The 22,951-nt window shown below is 31.2% G+C and overlaps 2 protein-coding genes across 13 annotated transcripts; both read left to right on the top strand.

Moving 5' to 3' along the window:
* The first annotated feature begins 739 nt into the window (after positions 1 to 739).
* Nkain (sodium/potassium-transporting ATPase subunit beta-1-interacting protein) lies at positions 740 to 10,390 on the top strand. 5 transcript variants are annotated; one of them, XM_070313412.1, is made up of 7 exons: positions 740 to 1,119; positions 2,340 to 2,477; positions 2,670 to 2,750; positions 2,864 to 3,055; positions 3,172 to 3,232; positions 4,601 to 4,658; positions 8,630 to 8,715. In XM_070313412.1, the coding sequence occupies exons 1-7, from the start codon at positions 1,066 to 1,068 to the stop codon at positions 8,637 to 8,639; spliced, it is 594 nt and encodes a 197-aa protein (XP_070169513.1). In that variant the 5' UTR covers positions 740 to 1,065; the 3' UTR covers positions 8,640 to 8,715. The 5 variants fall into 5 exon arrangements, with proteins under 5 accessions (XP_070169513.1, XP_070169558.1, XP_070169622.1 ...); XM_070313457.1 differs by lacking the exon at positions 4,601 to 4,658 and adding an exon at positions 3,991 to 4,024 and having other exon boundaries at positions 8,630 to 8,714; XM_070313521.1 differs by lacking the exon at positions 8,630 to 8,715 and adding an exon at positions 3,991 to 4,024 and having other exon boundaries at positions 4,601 to 4,682.
* Positions 10,391 to 12,486: 2,096 nt separating this feature from the next.
* On the top strand, positions 12,487 to 22,741 carry Gls (glutaminase). 8 transcript variants are annotated; one of them, XM_070312680.1, is made up of 12 exons: positions 12,487 to 12,943; positions 14,404 to 14,501; positions 16,592 to 16,627; positions 17,101 to 17,200; positions 17,295 to 17,434; positions 17,672 to 18,045; positions 18,233 to 18,513; positions 18,888 to 19,064; positions 19,312 to 19,472; positions 19,736 to 19,861; positions 20,342 to 20,482; positions 20,916 to 22,741. In XM_070312680.1, exons 1-12 carry the CDS (start codon positions 12,869 to 12,871, stop codon positions 21,100 to 21,102), a joined length of 1,896 nt encoding a protein of 631 aa, XP_070168781.1. In that variant the 5' UTR covers positions 12,487 to 12,868; the 3' UTR covers positions 21,103 to 22,741. The 8 variants fall into 8 exon arrangements, with proteins under 8 accessions (XP_070168781.1, XP_070168995.1, XP_070169241.1 ...); XM_070312804.1 differs by lacking the exons at positions 12,487 to 12,943; positions 14,404 to 14,501 and adding exons at positions 15,096 to 15,163; positions 16,339 to 16,519; XM_070312894.1 differs by lacking the exon at positions 16,592 to 16,627.
* Positions 22,742 to 22,951: the final 210 nt, after the last annotated feature.

The following is a 22,951-nucleotide window of genomic DNA, read 5'->3' as shown; positions in this document are numbered from 1 at the left end:
ATTTATAGCATGAATGTAGCAATTTGTGATATGATTATGATATCGAATATTATATCAATATGATATCGAACATCTGTTTTTTTAATTACATATTCTTCTGTATTTTTTCCATACTTAAAACAAAATATATGTAATCAAGCTTTGGAGAAAAAAAAGAAAGAAATGAAATATAGGAACTAAATTTGCAATAAAATAAATTAAGCTAATTTATTGCTAACTAGAAAGTGTTATTCTTTGTTCTCTATTTTTCAAAAAATATTGTATTTATCTATTTTCTCCTTTAAATAAATGATACTTTCTTTAGTATAGAGATACCTATCCCGACATCTAAAGTCATTGATAGAATTCCTCATAAAAACGTTTCCTATCAATCACAAGAAACTAAAGATATTTGTATCACCGTTTCATATTGCAGTATTTATATCTTTTAATAAAACAGAAATAGTTTTTGTACACAAAAACGCATTTTTTTTCGATAGCGAGGAAATATCTCAGTACCCTATATACTTACAAATTTATAATTCTAACTTCTTTTTTTTTTTTTTAATATATATAACATTATTCTTAATGAAACGCGCGGGGTGACAGCGCGCTCCGCGAAGTGACAGGTCCCGCGTCACGTGACTCCTCACAGCTGTAGTACAGCTGTGTATAGTGTGTAGTACTTCGTGCGACCGGCGTCTGAAAGGAGGGGGGAGATTGGTTCACAAGTGCCATGGTGGTGGCAGTCGTTCGCCGACCGTGACAAGAAACGTGTGTGTGCATTACGATTGCTTGGCCACGGTGAATGCACGGTGCATGCATGCCACTAGCAGCTAGCAGCCAGTGCCAGTTGTTGCAGCTTGCAGAGCAGACAGACAGACGGTGATCCGCGTGGTAGAGTGGAGGAAGAGGAACAAGTGTGTCCGCGACACACAGAGCAGAGCGAAAGATGGCGACGACGCATCGGAAAATGTTAAGGTGGTGATGCGGTTCGCGCGAGCATCCTCATCGTCGTCGTCCTCGTTATCATCGTGATCGTCTCGTTCGTGAGATTGCTCATTGAGTGGAGCGCGGCCAAATGATATGGGAATTTGCAGCAGAAGACACTTTCTATTGACGATATGCAGCCTACAACTGGTGAGTGCACGTTAATCCGGATACGCGGAAATGCCAGCTCGGTTCGGCTGCAATATATTCCTGGCTAATCTGCATATATACATATATATATATACATGTATATGTAGATATAGTATGCAGTGACACATACATGTTGAGTATGTCATCTCTTTTTTTTGCGAATTCAGCGATTGCGATACAATACCCTCGTTAATCATACTGTGTTACGTGCGTCAATTGAAAAAATTGGAAAGCGCCGTTACTATACGTTTTTTCTTATCGCCGATTCGAATTTTTGAATAATCGCATGATTTTATTGACCCGGGTCTCTTGCAGTTTATCTCGGAACATTTTTATACAAAAGAAAATTTCGTATCGCATGTGGTTTTATTCTATTTTATTAATTGTTTTTTATTTTTACGTAAAAACGATTAATTACTTTTTATGTTAGAAACGTAAACAAATAAATATATGACAAGAATAGTGACAAGAAAATCTCTTTTCTCAAATTTCTGCTGGAATATTAGGAATAATCGAGTTTTTTAAACAATTAAATAATTAATGAAAGCATATATGATTTTCTATATTTATGAAATAAATAAAGTAAATAGAAAATTAATTTATTAAAGTTTTTAGTAAAAGGTTTAATGTTAATGTATTTTATAAATAAATAAAAATATAAAGAAAGTAATAAATATATTTGTATGTGTATTGTATATCTGTATTTTCAGTGTACATATATATTTTATTTTTCGGATATTAATTAATGCATTATATTTATTTCATATTTCTTAATTATTAATAAACATCTATGGTTTATTTTTATGATTGTATAGAACTTGTATAGAAATTTTTTTTAAATTTTATTGACTACACAACAATGAATTAAAATGACCTTTTTCACACACGCACACACACACACACATACACACACATATACATATATATATATATATATATGAAGAAATTTATGATGTAAGCTTGAGACAGTTTATCTTGTATGTACATGGTTATGTAGTGCTATCACAAGTACTATGACTCAGGGTAATTAACTGAGTATTTAGAACACAAGACAATTGATGTAAATTAAAAACGCACATAAAGGAATCAGCAAAAATTGAGATGTTTGCAGTTGGTTGATTATATTACTTTGTATTATATATACATTTATTACATGTTGGGTGTTTATTAATATACATATATTATATAGTTAATCTATCACTTTATATTTTTACTTATAGATTACCACTATAGAACGTCAAGTTTTCGACTTTCTGGGGTTTATGTGGGCCCCGATACTGGTCAACTTCTTCAATATAATCTTCGTAATTCTAGGATTCTTTGGGGCCTTTCAATATAGACCTAAATATATCATATCGGTATGCATAATATCTAATTATTTTTAGTATGTGTAATTGATTCTGACATATATTATGGAAAAAAAGAAAATAAATTATATTTCTTTATATAAAACTTTATATGTAAAAAAACAAATAAAGAGATATTTGTGTAAATTATATGCATACATATACATACATAATTTTCTTAATTATTTTAATTCTGTGTTTCAGTATTCTATATGGAATATATTATGGCTAGGATGGAACGTATTTATAATATGCTTCTACCTCAGCGTAGGCATACTGGACAAAGTAAGTAGAGAATGTAATTACATAACATCTCAATATTTGCATCTGAATGTTATTATAGATATTTATGCAATATTATGAATTGTTATGTAAATATTGTGGATGTAATCTTTCAGGATAGTGATATCCTCAACCTGGGTACTGGTAGTTTTTCTTGGTGGCATGTGAATGGGCCAGGTTGCAAAGCTGTTTACGATGTTACGGAGCCAGAGCACTTTAGACCTGCACGTCCCACTAATGTAACGGACTGCGTGCTGGACTATGAAGTGATAGAAATATTACACGCTGCAACGCAATGTATTTTAGGTGTAAGTGGAGAATTAATTATCATATAATGCAATGCTATGTAACAATGTCATAGTAATTGTATAGATTATGTATATTATTATTTTTTTCCAAAATTTAGACATTTCACATGTTTCAGTTTATGGCGATTGTCGGCGGAATCTGTCTCAGTAAAGTGTTCCTTGAAGAAGATGATAGCTGTAAGTATATATTTAGCAATTATGTATTAAGTTAATTTAAAGACGCACACGGTTAATGTGGTTTCGATTTTTAATCATATCAGAATACAATCAGGCATATCTAAAAGATTTACATTTAAAAGTTAAAAGAGGACAAGTGCATTTTCACTTTCACATTTTAAAGAATACGTATATAATATTTCTTTTATAAAGTTTAGTAATTTGTCATACTTTGCTTGTGGTTTATGATAAGCAATTGAGAGGAGGTTATCATATATGAACAGAATATTTGGAAACAGGAAAGATGTAGACATTGATTATGTTATTCCATTTTAGAAAAGTAAAAAATGACAAGTTATGTGATATTGATAGTCGTGATATTTATTTTGTATAATTTACGATTATTGCAAATTTAAATATTTTAGTAATGGAAAATTATAAAGGATATAAATGATATTATCTATTTTCTTTTTTAATTGTCTTTTTTTACAAGTTAAATGCATTTTACAAAGCAAAAGTTATTATTATTATTATTATTATATATATTAGATTAGATTTTTATTAATTTATTTACTTTATGCATACTTTTGTTAGTGTATATTATATATTGTCGAGTATATGAATATACAGAGAGCAGATATACTTCTAATTGCACAATAGCACTTATAGTAGGAGCACATCCTTTTAATTTTAATTAGTTATATAAAATTATCTTGATTAATATGTGTAAGTACACGCGATTATTTATTATTGCTTGAAAAGAGGGTTATCGGTTACAGTTGATTTCATTGGTGGATTTGATCCTCCATTTTGGTAAGTCCGCTTAATCATGTTCATTAATTGCACGCAACATATATTTGTCTATCTTTTGGCACGAATAAATAATTTATCATAGTACAATCATGAAGCTACAGAGTGTACTATTATGTTTTAACATGTAGAGTTATAAAACTTTTTGCATCTTGCAATTTGTGATTTATATCTATTATATTATTGATATTATTGTTACTATATATGGCTCAAATAGCATTTCTTCATCTTAGCATGAACGGTATTATATTTTCATATTTAGGAATGATATTATGTTTTAATGTAGTATGATATTTCTCTGCAGCAAAGATATTTACAAATATAATTCAAGGCAAAAAATATTAAGCAGACTATGCCATATAATAGGACCAAATATTACATCTATGAACTTCAAGATGCGATATTTCTTCTTCGTAAAATGTTATAGGAGAAGATCGGACATAACGTAATAATATTTTCGACGTTATACACGCCGTGTATCCACTTCTTCGACCGATTCATTAACTAAATTATTTATTCTCCCGTCTGTAATCAGTCGATTTCGTCTAATGCGATGGATATTCTTGGATGATATTTCAGTTGACTTTGTTGGAGGTGATGACTTTGGGTTGGCGGGCCACACGCCGTTGCATCCTATGTACGTTAGCTACTCGGCTCTTCCACCACCCGCATATCCCCACAAAAATTCCGCTGAAAATAATTACCCGACCGGCACAACTAGCTCTCATCAATCTACCTATCGCGAATCGAGCTTTCCGAAATACAAAAGTAACATTGTCAATCTTAGGAACGACACGGTCCGTAGTAACAGCAGTCGCTCGTCCACTCGCGATTTTCAGAACTTAGATTATTCGGTCGATTACTCGAACCCATTGGATCACTTGCAGCGGCCCGTGTCGCCCGTATACGACGAGTACGATTCGCTGGACAGCGCCGCTAAGCTGAGATATCAGAAAAACAAACTGTACTATCCGCACTTGGCCAAGTACAGTCCGGTCGCGCGTATCAAGTCTCGTTCGACCGCGACAAAGCAAGCCAGGAACCCCGCCAAACCACGACGAGTCTTCATCGATCACGTGCGCGATCAGCCCCTGAGATCGTTTTACTCCGATCCGAGATTGGCCGTTGATCAGCATCAAGCGTCGAGCGAACATGACAGGTCGTCGAAACGAGATAGCCGACCCCTGTCTCTGTACGCGAGTAATTTTTGAAAGATGAGACCTTTTCCGCGTTTTTTTTTCACATGTTTTTTTTTTTTTTTTTTTTGACATTTCTTTTCGAACACGATCGGCAGATAAAATTGTCTACGAAAGTTCCCTACCGGTCTTCTGCTCTCTTATAGCGAGAAGAATTAAGAAAATTAGTTTATATGAACTTCTATGCCGCGTATACGACGTCCACGTGCGGTACGTGTAATATTATAATTCCTAGATTTGCCAAATAGATGGAACAATTAGTATAGTTAGCCCTAGTAGTATAGATTCCCTGCCTTTCGGCGATTTTCGTCGGTCTAGAAAAAAATGAGTACTTCTTGCATATCATTGTGTAACTCATTAACGGTGTTCTTCGTATCTTGCATCGAAATAACTGAATGATGTCGAACTGTGTGTGTTCAATAGCATTTGCTCGTTCATACGAACAATCAATGCAGTGTGACTTATCTACTAATTCGTAAATGTTGCTTATTTATATACGTAGGATAATTCATACACACCTTTTATACATACACAAATTTATCATTTAATCCTTTTACACTTTCTGATAATATGCATATATGAATAATTAAGGTATCAATGCTGTGATGACACATACGATAAAATTAACGTTGGACTAATTTGATCATGGCCACCATCTTAATCATAGTAGTAAGATTAATGGTATTTGGGAGAGGCTAAAAGACGTCGCTTTTTTTACAAAAAAGTTATAGAAAAGAGTATATGAATGATAACTGTGAATTATTTATTTTGTAAATGGTTTACACGTATTTGCTCTCCAATCACAGATTAACGGATACGCCTTGGATACGAGGATGTACGTACTGTGATATATATAGAAGTTGTTTAAGATCACACGGTATATTTATCGCTCTATAATGTAGGAAAATTGATTAGAGATACATCGAAATTTATATACATCGAGACATTTCACTGTACGCAACGTATTTATGGTAAAACACGACATGATTAGAATATTTTACTTGATTGTGAAATTCTATACCTATAGCTTTATCTAATACCAGTTTTTAAATTTATTTTAAATTTATCTAATACCAGTTCTTAAAACGAAAAATTTTGAAATTTACGGAAACTACATTGTTTTGCAGTAATATTCTTTCTAAATTTCCTCTATGTACGTCAAAAATAATTTATTTCTATAGAATTTTGTTGTATATCATACATGGACACGGACTTCAAGCTGATACTCTATGAAACGATTAGACTGCTTTTAATTAGCTTATTTTAAAGTTCAGTTTTGAGTTTGACCTGGTGCTATAAACAGTTTTTATTGTAGAATAGTTAAACGGATTTAAATGAGAATATAATATGTGATTTGTCGATTCTTTTCACTTTTTGCAAATTTAAAACGATTAAAATAATGTGTATATATAATCATAAACGGTTTTCAATTGTGTATAACTTTATCGTTATTTATTTATTTTAAATATATCTAAAATCTAAATTATTAAAAGAATAATTTTTTTGCAGATTTCATATAAATCTATTTTCATATTTTTAAATCGTATTTTTTTCATAATTACATATAATAAATTCTAATTACAATGAATTCATATTTTGCAAAAAAATTGTATGTGATTTTTAATAAATATTGAAATATATGTCAAAAAGTTGCGTTTTGATTTCAGTTACACAGTTAACTGCACAATTGTGCAATAGCTGCGATTGTCCTATTCTCGCAAAAGACGAAAAAAATCGGCGAATCGTACTATTGATTTCTCTTTGTTAGTAGTGCATGGTAGTTGCCTTTTTGTATTTTCAATTTAGTCAAGTATTTTTGATTCCTTAAAGTCTTCGTAGTCGTCTTTGTAGAACGAATCGCAGTGTATCTAAATGTATAGATTAAGTCACGTAGGTAAATTATTCACTATATATGGGAATATTTCTAAGACGGAATTTCTTTTAAGACTAAGAAAAATGTACAGATATCATTTTCAGATATCACTTTTGGCAATCACGTTTAGAACAGTTTCTATTCACTTTGATGTTCCTCATATAAGTGACTGATTTTTTTGCGTTATGTTATATAATAATTTTATACAAAATCTGAAGTGACATCACGTAAAATATGTATTTACTAAATTAAATTAGTTCTTTGCGTAAATCAGAAAGTAGTTAGCATGCAATTAATTATTATGCCGATTAAGAAAAGACTGCTCTCTAATAAGAGAGAAATATAGATATAGCTTGCACAATTGCTTAAATTTTATACACATTAGAAAAAGAGATAGTAATTATATTTATGAGTTTGATATGTTTTTAAATAATGTGTGGACCCACATTATACGATTCTTATTTTTAAGAGAGAGATAGTTATGCATATATAATACACAATATCTTATTTATAGAGCATAATAATAGAGATAAAAATTATGTTGAACGTGTATAATGATGTACATATTTATTTTTACATAATACTTATATGAAAATATTAGAGATGATAGAGAAAAAGATTTATTTATTAAATATGAAATATGATTGTTTTTCTCTACTATGGCACTTTAGGTAAAGGACTTTATTCTTTTTTTTTAATGGAGTAAAAAAAATAGAACATAGTTCTTTGTCACTTCAGATTTATATTTTGGATCAAGTATAGTCTCTATTGAGCATCTCGAGTTTGTAAAGCATATTTATCGTTTTTTTTTTTTTTTTTTTTTTTTTTAGACCGTTATTATTAATTTTGTATTTAACTACTGTATCACAAATTATTTACTTTGGTGCAGTTAATTGGGAACAATAAATATGCAATGCTACTATTTGCTTGCTTTTTTATTTATTAACCCTTCACTCTTTTCTTTTCCTTTTCTAACAATTTCCTACTATTTCGGTTTCTGGGGAATCTTTTTCTCTACATTTCTTAGATATTAAATCTATAGTTTTAGTTGAAGGTTTAGTATCTTTTGGAAATCGACGACATATTTCACAATACAAATACTATTTTTTGCAAGAAAAAAACTTATATTTATATTACAGATTATTATCTAATATATTTCAGTCTAAAAGATTACGGATATAATAAATTGTATTTTTTTAGGATACAAATACATTCACGATATTCATACCAAAAGTTATTTTAAAAATATTTTAAGATAAAAAGAAACACAGGAGATTCATACATCTAGTGCTATTAAATGAATATTTTGTGATATCTAAAAGGCAAGTTTTTAAATTAAATAATTTCATAATAATAATCTCATTTTAATCTTAACAGCATTTATTAAAAATTACATATCGCATAACTGATTTTGCTTTCATTATACTTAACATCCTTATCATTTGATTAGCAGTCATGATTGCGAATGAACGGAGAAATAACCATCAAGTATCGCAGAATCTCTCTGACCGCTTTTCTCTCTTTCTCTCTGTTTCTCAGTACGAACTAAGCGGAAGAAGAAGCAGCCGCGGCCACTGTACAGCATCGAGTACTCGCAGCCGGAGCCGCCGGTCCAGGACGACAGCAGCGTGTCGCCGAAGCCGATGACGCCGCGCCGAGTGAAGCGACGTTCCGTAATCTCCCGGGATGGCACGCGACGTTCGAGCACGCGTCGCAGCTCCATACGTCAATCGCGTCGCAAGAACCCGGTGAACCGCATCATGGATCATCAGGAGAACCTGTACGCCAACACGGGTCCGGGCTGCATTGGCACCCTGACGAATCAGAACGTGAGCACGCTGTCGCAGGGAGTCAACTATGACCGGATCACGATGGGCGGCTGGGACCGCGAACGTAACACCGTCGATCGAAATTGGCAGCCGGAGGCGGTGAACATGGCAGTATCGTCACCGGCCCTGTGGCCGCCGCCACCGTCGAATCTGGAGTCCTCCAATAACTACTCGAACGCATCGTCCGGTTTTCCACCTGGTCAAAGCCCGCCCGGCGATTGGGACCAGCAGCACGCGACCACCAGCTCCACGCGCAATCTTACTGACAATTGGCAAGCGGCTGCCGGCGAGCTCAGTGCGATGCAGTGGCAGGGTCAGAGCAATCCCACGTTTCAACAGACTAGCACGCAAAGTCTGAACGGCGAGGATCTGGAGGAGCTCTACAGCAATCGGCCGGCGAGCGCCAGGTCCAGCTACAGTAACTACCATGGCGTCAGGGCGACGCCGCAAGTGCCGAACCGTACCGACATCGTCAGGCAGAGTCAGCGACAGTTTGTCCTTAGCGGACCACCTGCTTATCAGGACACGGTAATCTAATGACGTAGTCATGTCATGAGCGATATTAGCTGTATGTCTTGTATTGGAAACGAAACAATAGATTGAACAGGCCTTATAGAACCTTTTGCTATTTAATCAATTCTATTTAATCAGCGAATGATGTAATAGATCGTTAGAGATAAAAAATGAGTGATAATGTCGCCTCACAGGGACATCTTAATGAAAAAGGTACTATTTTTGATAGTGCTAGTCGCGCACGCGACGCGTTTGATCCAGCAAAAAAAAAAAATATAATGAATATAAGAAGAATTTGAAGAAGCTGCAATTTTATAATGCGCATTAATTATAATCCTTTTCTCGTTGATATTTTCAAGTTGTAATAATTTCAGACATTTGTATTATTATTTCGATAATTGTGTCGCAATTATACCCGTGAGATTGTGGACGGTGTCTCTAAATAAATAATTAATAATAAATAAAACGGGCAAGCATCGAGATTTTGCCTATTTCAGAGCTTTACTTGATGCAGATCGATGTGATAGATCTCTATTAACGTTGCATCGCATTATACTGCAAAAAAAGATAATACGTCTACAAGAGACGTAACTTTACTTAAGACTTAAAGAGCCACAATTAGCGCTCTCTCTTTTTCTCTCTCTTTCTGTTTCTCTTTCGTCTCTCTCATTCAAATCATTTTGCAATATTATTTTAACAGATATCTACTTACGTCACTACATAATCTGTTGATTTAGTTTTTGATTATATCCATCATAAATTCATGCAATCGATGACATGATGAGACTATTTTATAAACCGGCGTAAAGTAGTTGTTGAAGGGAGTTGTTAAATATTAATTCAATATACAGAATTCTGTAATATATGAACTGAACATTTATACCATTTTTAAAGTATACAGTTTATACGATCAGAATGAAGATTATTCTTTCATTCTCTCTCTCTCTCTCTCTCTCTCTCAGAATAAATTTACCTGACTGACGTATGTGACATTACTGTACTTAAGAACTGAAGATCTCAAACACAGATCGCACAGAGTTCTATTAGCGTTAGAATTTTTACGCATCTTTCATCGTTTTTCTCGTTGTCAGTAGATTTTATAGAAACTTTTCATTCTCATCCTATTTATATCATAGAATTAAGGTTTCTCTTATTTTATCGTGTAAAATCAAAAGAAGCATCGCATAGTTTGTAAATATAGATTTATAATCCCTCATCAAAACGTATTTTCGACAACACTGTACAAATAAGACAATCAACTTCATTTATTATTCTTTCTATCATTAGCGGTTTATGCTATTTTCGACTTTATGGCAATTAGAAGATACCGGCCTTTTTAAAAGTTACGATATTTTCGAATCTTGACTTTTTATAATTTCTATACAACTTGCACATATGCAATTGTGTATTTGTATTCGGACAATTATGTTATTGAGCGTATATTAAAGCGTATATAATTAAAAACTACAGTCTTCCATTTGCTACATATCTCGCAATTTATCTATATACATATATTAGCAAATAAAAATTGATGCAATACACTTGCGCGCATTAGTGACAAATAATAACTTACAGAATAATGGCAATAATCATATATAATATTATGCCGTGTGCAATAATGTCTGGCTAATATTTTGCAATAAGAAGTTTAAAACTGCGAAACTTTACGACGGTTTATGTACATCGCAAGAAAATTGGGATTGCGACATGCCTGAACTAATTCTTTTTGAATGCCATTGCGATATATTTATTTGTAAAATTTTAATTAATTTTTAATTTTTTGCATCAAGAGACATTTTTTAAATGAAGTTCTAACTAATTTTTTTTATGCTTGATATTATAAAATATATAAGTGTCAAAAACAAAGGTTATTTAAGCGATTTACAATTTAATTAATGGAAAAAATAAATTGTGTATATAAAAAATATATATACGTGTTCACATATATTAATTAAAATCTTTTTTTATTGTTTATATATTTTACGCTATGAAAGAGAGAAAGACTCGTGTCTATAAACGCGTCGTGAATTTCGACTAAGGCGGTGATGGAAACCAAAGTGTTAAATATCGATATACACGTAAGAGACATGTCTCAACTTTAAAACTGCCTCATACATCTGTTCTGATTATTGTACAATCTAGTATTAATTCTGAAACTTGTTCGATGAAGGATCGAATAAAACATAATGAAATGAGTTACTTTGTTCTCTGATTACTTATAAGAATCTTGGATAGTTTTCTAGTTGTATATAATATTTTTTAATCTCGAATTATACATATATAATATTACATATACAATTTCGTAATAGAATAGTTTTACAGAACAGCTATTTTTTTCAGTTGCAAAGCGGATTATATCAGTGCACTCGGTCATTTTTTATTAAAATGACTTCACATATTGCAATACACATTACGTATCTTACAGTTTTAAATGACAGGAGTTTATGACTATAATTTGTTAATAATAATTGTTCAATTACACCGAAATGGATGATTATTCAGTATAATGATTACATTATTCGAAGTTTAGATTTATTCTACAATGTATTATTGTATAACGATTGTAAGACAATAAACGATAAGTGTTCATTATTATTTATCGATTCTAATAACCCACATATATATAATTTATCTTTGATATATATCTAATTTTAGTTTACAGATATTACACGCATACATATATGCGTATATATGTGCAAAGATATATTATATTTATTTTCTTAAATTTTATATTAAATTTTAATATTATTTTTTTTTATTTTCGTAACATATAGCGTTATAAATATAAATAATTAATTCGTGTATGACATTTACAAAATGCCAAGATTATTTTATACAGAATTTTGCTGAAATAACGTTTTCAAAAATCGTTTCACGGTTTTTCTTTTTGCGAGATAATCCATGTGGATTATATCGATCCGATGAACCCGTGACATATTCAAGATCAGCTATAGCGAATATTCTATACCATCCCTAAATCGTGCGCATGTCTGACCGGCCGGTTTTTCCTACCTTCCTCACTGTACGACCCTCAGTATAGTAGACGCTGATCGCCGGGACGCCGAGGGTCGTCTTTCGCGTCGTTGTTGACGTAAAATTGCACGAGTGATAAATTCACATTAAACATTGTCAATCGACGCACAAGAGTTCGTTAAGAAATTAAAGGACCGATTTACAGAAATATTGTATGTTTGCAATATGAATTAATGTAGCTGCGAGTAAATATTTTACGATTCAAAGTGCGAATCACAGCGGACATTTATAGTGCATTTGTGTAGCGCGACATCGATCAGAAAATTTAGGTCATCGGAAGAGAGGAGTTTAAGAATTTTTTTTTACGACTTTACGAATTATTCGAGTATTTTCTTAGCAGTGCATCGAATAAATTTATATAAAGTGATTAAAGAGAGGAAGGCTTTGCTACTTAAGGGTGGTGATGCAGGGAGCAAGGATGCTGAAGATAATGAGAGTCGGGGCGAACGGGTTCAAAAGACTACATTCTACTAGCAAGGTAAAAATGCATTGCAGGAGAAACAGAAAAAAATTTGAGTGCGAATTATTAAATAATGGAAATTTGGAAAAATTAATGACATTCCTACGAATGACTAGCAAGGGAGACATTGAATATGGCGTTTCCATTTGTGTATTGCGTAATAATGAGGAGAGTATATCCTTCCAAAATTCGATATTAATATATTTATAATATATAATATTTAAAATATTTATTAGTTAAATTATCATTTATAATATATTTAGTTAAATTATTATTTTTATAATGAAACATAAAAGTTACCATTAAAAGAAAATTATCCAAAAGATTACTCTTGTCTATTACAACCACGTGGGTGGTGACAGTGGCCTATATAAGTGACAAAAATACGTTGTACTTCACGTTGTGTCTGTTGTGCCAACAGAATGCTTAAATTAGATTACTACAGTTAACAGTTCGTGCGCGATGTATAAATCTGATAATTATCGAGATATCGAGAGTAATATAATTTATATGTATATTATTATAATGTTTATTTTATAATCATATTTCGATAAATATACCATATAATATACTTATGTTTAATATATGTATAATTAAAAAAAATATATGTATATATATATCTTAAAAATATACATATTTTAAACATAGTCATATTTTTTGTATGACTTATTTTATTTGTTAAAATCAGTATTTGTAAATATATGGTATATGTAAAAAATAGTTCTTTTTATGTGCATATATTTGTGTTTGTATACTCACCATTATAAATGTTGTAACGTTATTATAAAGCGAGAGAGAAGCTTTTCGCGATTTCTTCAAATCTTCTGCATATTAGTGGATTTATTTCCCTCTTTAAACTAACGATTTATTTTCTTGATTTACCAAAATTGTTAACAAATATTCGAGCTTTATTCTTTTGTAATGAAAGTTATTTCTACAGCTTACAAACAGTAAGCTCATTCCCACTCGTTCAAATAACGATTGCGTAACGAGGCACAAGTGACGAAAGTGATATTTCACGTATCTCATTCTTCGATCGGACAGGCTTTCAATTTTCATTACGTTCATGTGTGGGTACGTGCAATCCCACTGATTCGAATTAGAGTGCACATGGTAAGCTTCCGCTTAGAATATTAGACGTTGATTCATCAAAGAATCAATATAGAGCTACCTGGCAACCAGTGTGATTTCTCTCAATATCTCAAAAATGCTAAATTTATCAGCTGTTGTGTGACCGGTCTTTTTATAACAGAAAGGAAATTACATCATAAAGTCACGGACACATTTTAACATATATGTAATAATGACATATATTTTTAACGTTTAAGTTTGTTCAATAAAGGAATATACGAATAGTACGATTTTGATTGTGCATCTAATTTGGTTCAAAGAAATCGTTTAAATTTTACGCGATTGGAAGCAGTTTTTATATTCTCCTCTTTTAATCGTTACACCAAACGATACTCGCGATTTTGCAGAGGCGTGCTGCTGGTATAGCATCTACGAGATTTGGAAATGCGAAATATCTGGATGCTGCTTTCGGAACTGCAGTGGAATTAGAACATTCCCAGACACGGTAAGGTCTTATTTACATTACATTGTTAATTTAATTATCATAAAGAATTAAATGAAAAACTTTTATCAAAGAGTAATATAAATATTTTTTTTACAAATATATATATTTTTATGAATTATATTTCCGATATCAATATTTGATACGCAAAATTCGCGCCAGTATCAATTTTGATAAGCACTTAATCACGATCGTCCGTAAAAACGTAATATCAAAACGTAGTTAAAACCTAGATAAATGCATAATTGCGATATGTTGCAAGCGATACTGATATACATATAGAATTTATTTTCCGTAGGGAAGGCATATCATCGTGCAATAAGTTTATTGATGCAATATAAAACCAATGCAATCTATTGACCCATCACAATTGTTCGATCAAGCATTATTATTGGCTATTATTTAAGCGCGTTTAGCAATACGCGATCTCGCAGATCGATGATTTATCTATCGTTATACTAAAGTGGAGAGAGCTCGCGAGATCGCAAAATGTTATACACAAGATCGAACGTTGAAATATTAAACTTCTACTGGTGATTGCGTGGTCAGTGTTTCTTTTTTCATCTTGAAATTTGTAAAATCAGAACGATGGACGATTTCGAATTCAGTAATCGTTACGTTGGCACAATCAGTGATATCAAAGAACTGCCGCTAAGATCTTTTCGGTAAGATTAATTTATTTTTAAGAATTTCTAATATCGTTATTCATTTTTACTGTAGAAACAATTTGACCATTATAAAATTTAGCTAAAAATTGTTTATTAAACATATACATTAAATATTTCTTTTTATTAAAAGATTATATTAAATATTTTTACTAAAAAAATTAAATAGAAAAAGCAATAGAGATAAATACAAAATTACAAATATTTTTTAAATAATTTGTGATTCTACACATTACAGATTTCTGATTTTACAGATATTCAACATTTTCTTAATTTATTACAATTTAATTATTATTTTTACTAAATATTTTATTATATATATATATATATTTGTATTTTATTTATCATATATAGTTTATATATAGTTTATATATAGTTTATATATAGTTTTATACACGTATATATATACAGTCAAATTTGTCTGTGTATTTAAAGTCCAAACACACTTAAATATTCTTCTTATCGACAAGCTGATCTTTGTCTTCTTTTCTTTCCCCCACGTGAAGCTTCTTTATTCCAGCTCTAATCGGCTCTAATATATCAAGCAATTATTTGTTAGTGGTTTCTATTCGTTCGTCACGATGGTTCGTCATCGAATGTAAATTGCACGTGGCTCTTCGCTTGCAAGATGTTACAAGCACTAATTTGACACAAATGGCGATACTATTTTAAGATATTTTTTTGTCGTCATCATGGGGGGCGAAAATGTAAAGGTCGAAAACTTGTTTTTTCTTCGGGTAATATATAAGAATCCCAGTAATTCCTCACAGTTGATTGCCACATTACAAGTAATCTGCAAGACATTAAACGTTTGATGTTTTTGAGATTTTGTACACATTAATTACGTATAATATTACGTTTTGAGAATTTTTTGGTTTACGCGTTATATAAATCAGTGATCTCTAATTAAATTTTGCGATCAAAGTGCATTATAATATAAAATATTTGCTATAAATATGCGCAAAGTAGTGAGAACAGTGCATGAATAATTTTGAATTTAATTAATTACGCCAATTTAATAAATATTTGCTTATAAATCTAATAAATTCACATTAAAAAAAAGACTAAAATAATTTTATTTTATTTAACATAATACATACAATTAATATAATAACCTCAATTAATACTTGCGAGGATTATAAATATTATAAATATTATTGATTCTCTTATCGAAGCGCAAAGCACGATAATCAATATGCCTTATATTGAGGCAAACGTTTGCGATTCCAAAACGGAATCTAATCTTCAATTGGCTAAAGTTTCGGAAGATTATAAGATTAAATCGAAAGTTGCGTGTTCGATCTGGCTAGAGAAGAAAAGTGATCAGTCTACCAGGATGTTGGCGCGCTTCCTTAGGTATAACAGCCGCATTAACAATTATTATTATCATCACTAATGCAGAATCATTTGTTTTGCTTCTCGTTACAGCGAATACAGCTTCATTCATGACAGCCACTATATGTAGTGAGTACTATGTGCTACATTAATGCATGGTGTGATATGAATTGCTCACATTATGATTAACGGTACAGCATTTAATGCTACTTTACTAATAATATCATGAATACATTATTGATAATAATTACATTGAAGCCACATTTAATTTTCCTGTTCATTATTTCTTGAAGTAATCAAATTTATTACTTTGCTTCAAATAATGCATAGTGAGAATTTTATATTTACGCTTACTAATAAACAATGGCTTGCAAATTATAAGTGAGATATCATATATTAATTTTATGATTGCTAAATAATAAAATAATTTATTTTTTAGAATATTTAACGATAATGTGGTAATATTCATTAAATATTATTTTATTATTTATCAAAGAAATTATTTATTTATTATTTATGAAAAATATTGTTTTCATTTCTGTAACAACGACGTTAATGTATCATGCATCTTTTTTCAATAGTTGTATATTAATATTTTATAGCACTCGAGATCAAGATCAAGCAACAAACGCTGAAGATGTTTTATTCGACATGTTTAAAAATGAAGAGACCGGCCTCGTATCGGTGGGAAAATTTCTAGCTGTACGTACAATAAAATTTATATATATGCGTATCTAATATATTTGCGAAATAATTTAAAAAGAATAGAAGTTGACATTTAGTATGCGTATTCAAGGCTTTGAGGATAACTGGCTTGCGGAAGAATGATTCTCGTCTACAAGAACTTACGGATAATCTGAAAAAGGAACATGCAAAGGCGGGTCATGAAAATATATCGCACGAAACGCAAAAATTAGATAGAGAACAGTTTAGGAGGTAAGTTTACGATAACTTCAAGCAGATAACTTTATTTAAAGTGAGCGAAATATAAGAAAACTTTTTGGACAATTATAATTTTCAAAATCTTGACAACACCTCTTTCTTGAATATATGTTATATATTTTTCTCACTAATTATAAATATAATATGTAATAAATATAAATTGTTTTTCAAAGTCTGATTTATGAAGTTTATGATGCGAAACATTTTTAATGCGTTGCTCACTGTTTCCAGAGTTATAAATCCCAATATCGTACTAATCTCGCGGGCATTCAGGCATCAATTCATAATTCCCGACTGGGCGGGTTTCACAAAGCATATAGAAGATTTTTATTGGAAATGCAAGACGAACACCGAAGGCAAAGTTGCTTCCTATATACCGCAGTTAGCCAGAATGAATCCGGAATACTGGGGCGTCTCTGTGTGCACTATTGATGGCCAGCGATTTAGTATCGGCGACACTTCAATACCATTCACCCTTCAAAGTTGCAGCAAACCTTTAACCTATGCGATTGCCTTGGACAGATTGGGTCCGGAAGTGGTACATCAATACATTGGCCAAGAGCCGTCCGGTAGAAATTTTAACGAGCTTGTGCTCGATCATAATAGTGAGTATTGCAATGATATTCTTTTTGAATTAATTAATTAATATTGTGTGATTTGGTCAATTGAAATATAGAGTATGATATTTAATGGATTATAAAACTATTAATTACTTATTAAATATCTTAAATATTCATTTTTTTTACGAGTTTCAGTTACATGATTAATTTCTGTTAATAAATATCGTTTTAGAAAAGCCACATAACCCAATGATCAACGCCGGCGCAATATTGATTTGCTCGCTTTTGAAAACATTAGTCAAACCGGAAATGGGCCTGGCAGAGAAATTTGACTTTACAATGAACTACTTTAAAAGATTGGCCGGTGAGGAAAATCTCGGTTTCAACAACGCCGTTTTCTTATCGGAACGAGAAGCAGCCGACCGAAATTACGCTTTAGGATTTTATATGAGGGAACATAACTGTTATCCAGACAAGACGAATTTGCGCGATATTATGGACTATTATTTCCAGGTAAATATTTCTTTTTAATATAAAATCACGAAAACGATCTAACATAAGTAAAATATATTAAAGATATTTCTTTAATGATTAAAAATAGAAATTATGATTTTTCTTTTTGTATTTTATATCTATTTAATAGATAAAGCGTTGTTGTTGATATCTTTTTACGAAATAAAAGCAAATCTTCTTTTATTATTAAATTTTTATATGCTACATTTTAATGCGCTGTACGTTTTACAACACTTATTTTAATTTCATTTATCGCCGACAATAGAAGCAAACCTAATCTTTCATTTTTATTTTGATAACAATGCATGTACGCGGCGTTGATAATATTATCAGTCTATTTTATAGACGTATTAACAAATTATATTTTTGTCAAGTGTTGTGCTATGGAAGGGAATTGCGAGACGATGGCGGTGATGGCAGCCACACTAGCAAACGGTGGCATATGTCCGATCACTGAAGAAAAAGTCTTAAAACCGGACAGTGTTCGTGACGTATTAAGTCTTATGCACAGCTGCGGCATGTATGACTATAGCGGACAATTCGCGTTTAAAGTAAGTTTAAATAAAATTACATCTCATTGACGTAAGAGATATTCGATACCTCTTACTGTACTGTCAATGATTGAAAGCGTTCACAAATTAAACGAGATTCTTGCGAATATTTTATTAGCAATTATATATCTGTTATAATATAATATAAAAATTTATTATATTGTACTTGCTTTATGTATGTGAATATTATCAATCTATTTTATAGACATATTAATCATTCAATAAAACACAATATAATTTACTCTAGGTTGGCATACCAGCGAAATCCGGTGTGTCGGGAAGCCTTTTAGTGGTAATTCCAAATGTCATAGGAATATGCACGTGGTCTCCACCCTTGGATCCGCTTGGAAATTCCTGTCGCGGTGTGCAGTTTTGCGAAGAGCTCGTAAACGAATTTAACTTTCATAGGTAACGATTCAGTCAATCAATAATTAAATCCAACTTACTAAAGACCGATATAAGAAGATGATAAAAGATTAAGAAAGTACTTGACGAAATTTTAATAATGTGTTCCTCTGATATTTCGATTATTATGAAATATTTTTTCAATATTTTTCTCAGCTTTATTTAGTCTACATCATAAATCGTAGAAGTCACAAAATTTGAACTCGTGACTATTCGTCGGTCTTTTCTGTATCGATTATTTTAGCCTGTTCATTGTGTGATCGCAGATATGATAACTTGAAGCATGCGACGAACAAGAAGGATCCTAGGCGACACAAATATGAGACGAAAGGTCTCTCGATCGTTAATCTTCTGTTTAGCGCTGCCAGCGGTGATGTCACAGCGATGAGAAGGTGACATATTCTTTTAGAACCTGTTTAATAAAAATAAACGCGCGCGCACGGAAATGCATGGTTGTTTGGTTCTTTTTTACATCACGCGTTACTCCTACATTTGACAGAATCTGTATGCAAAAAGCTCCAGCGCGAGATTTAACACGTCGGGACGATATTATGTATCTTTGTATTTCTTTTTTACAATGTTACCTATGAGGATTGAAACTTGAAAAAATATTTAACTTACACAATCCTATTAAAATTGTAGGGAAACATCTTGTGAGAGAAAGATAGTTTTGCATAGAAAAAGAATTACTTGAAAAAAAATTATAATAATTTCCTGTTTAAAAAGAGTTGGCGAAAAGAATTTCATTATTTTTTTTTATTGTAATAAATATAATTACATACGTATAATATTTATTATTATTATCTTGCGAATAGTAATAAACTCTCTCTAATATTCTTCGATTATCACATCGAATCTTCTCGTAATTTTAGGCATCGATTGAGCGGAATGGACATGACTCTATCCGACTACGATGGTAGAACCGCATTGCACTTGGCTGCCAGCGAAGGTCATCTGGATTGCGTCGAGTTTCTGCTCGAGCAGTGCGGGGTCCCACATAATCCCAAGGATAGGTAAGCGTCATACGATTTGCTTCAAGATCAAGTATCACAATGATTGTTTTAATAATTTTCTGTGTGCTGATATCTTATTTAATATAATTTCACAATTATTACGGATGATTGGTTCACCGCGAATTAAAATTTTAATCTTTCCTGTGAGCTTCTTTTTTATTGCTCGTAATTTTTTAAATATTTAACATTATCTTTTGTTTAACTCAGAAAAAATTAATTTACATATATAATATTTATGTATTTCTTAAATATTATATAATCTTTTATATATCCTTTTAGCTTTATTCATATATGCATATATTTAAATATTTTTAAATTAATGACTGTAGCATTTAAAAAAAAAAAAGTAGGAATTGTACGACTCTTACTTTGGCAAAGTCATCTTTTAAATCCAGAGTCTGAATTCAGAAACATACATATATCATATTTTTAGGTGGGGCAAACGACCAGTTGACGAAGCCGAGACTTTCGGACATATGCAGGTGGTAGAATATTTAAATAACTATGCTCTCGTTCACAATACCGAGCTGGAGAACAAACAGAATGAAGAGTGTATCGATGAGAACAACGACTCTTGTCCTAAAAAGGAAGAAACAGCGATGCAATCGCCATTACCGTAAACAATAATGAACGGCAAATTGTGTGAAACTGGAGAATGAGAGCGGAAACAGAGCTATCGAGTAAAGAAAACATTTTTTAAGTGACTTGTTCAATAATGCATATTAGATGGCGAGACAGCGAAGTACATTTAAAGTTGAAAAGAGATACTACTTGTACCTTGAAATACAACTTATATAAAATTGAAATTATTAGGCACATTCTTTTTAATATATTTATATTTTTTTATTTTTTGGAAAATAAATCATTTTACATTTAAATTTATATTTACTTTAAATAGTAGAATTTCAATGATTTTCTCGTCTGACAGATATTGATAATTGATAGAATATATTATCTCGATATAGCGGCGCTTATTATTCTCCTTCGATCATACAAATAACAATTTGTTTTTTTACAATGGCGCATAAAATACGCGCAGATAACGATTTAATAGAGAAATACAGATGTTATCTCATGAAAATTCTTCGTAATAAATCGCGCATGTGAATCGTGCGTTAACATATCCTTCTAAATATGTTTCTCGACGCGTTTTAGAGATATTCTTCACAGATATAAAATGTTATATCCGTCTTAGAAATGTTTCGCAAACGTCCACTGCGAAAGAAACTTCGAAAAATAATTAATTTAAATATTAATATATATCATACATACATTGTATGTAAATATTATATATATTATCGTATAAACAAGTTTCCTCTTTCTTTAATTTATAAGAAGATTTTATATTTAAAAACGTATAAAATTTACATTATATTTAAAAATATTTATTTTGCGTTATCTCGATACATTTTAATTTTTACGTTATCAACGATGAAAAAAATGAGCATTGACGCGAGAGAAAATGCGTAATGCTATTAAGATATATTTCTGAAATATTATCAGCTATGATACATAAAAATATATACGCTGTTCTAAGTTAAAAGTGACGTATAACGCCAATTGGAGTGTATATAACGACTTCTCAGTACATGAGCGATTACTTCTTATCGGCTGTTATCGACATCGTGCTGTATAAATGTGTCAACAGGCTGCAAAAGCTGCAAGAGTCAATTTTTCGCAATGTATTAATCACAAGTTGCGATTACGCTAACGTAGCGCGATTATCTGTATATTCAATGTATATTAGGCAACTATCTTCGAATGATAGGATCGCTTTACGCAGAAGAAGACTTGAAATTATATTTTCAAATAGACAAAAGATGACAATAATAATATATTATATATATATACTTAATTTAATAATAATATTAAAGAACAACAATATTATTATCATATATGAAAGCATTTTGTTGTGGGATGTGAATATGTGATTCCTCAATTCTTCAAAAAAACATAGAATTTATGTTATAAATGCATAAGTCTGTAGTTTATTTTGAGAAATGTATGATTTTTTGTACGATTTATTCGCGAAAGAATTAGTTTCAGTATTAATAGATATGCGATAAGTATTAACGAGAAAAAATCTTTGCGTATTTTTGTATGACTTTCGAATCAATGATTATATAATTTTACGTTGGTTTTTAATTTGTACAAGAAAGAGTCGATATAAAAGTCAATAGTCTCGAGGATCCTTATCAAAACATTGTACTTATTTAAATAATTCATATAATATTTTTAATCGAGACGGAATTTCAAAGATGCCTGTCTATGTGTACTTGTTCTATCTATAAAATAAAATATTTGAAAAAATAATTCAGATTTATTTCATTAATCGTTTGTATTTCTTATTTAAAGTATGAATTATTACTACCAAGGCATAACGCTTAAAATAATATTTCAGCATTTCCATTAATCAATGTCGGATACATCAATCAGACAATTGTGAAATATGCGGAATGCATGTATGAT

This window comes from Polyergus mexicanus, unplaced genomic scaffold (genome assembly GCF_030449975.1).
Source record: "Polyergus mexicanus isolate NDT 795.1 unplaced genomic scaffold, iyPolMexi1.0 SCAF_1, whole genome shotgun sequence".
Classification (NCBI taxonomy): Eukaryota; Metazoa; Arthropoda; class Insecta; order Hymenoptera; family Formicidae; genus Polyergus; species Polyergus mexicanus.
The sequence above is the reverse complement of the archived record's forward strand: the minus strand, read 5'-3'. Positions and strand labels throughout refer to the sequence as shown.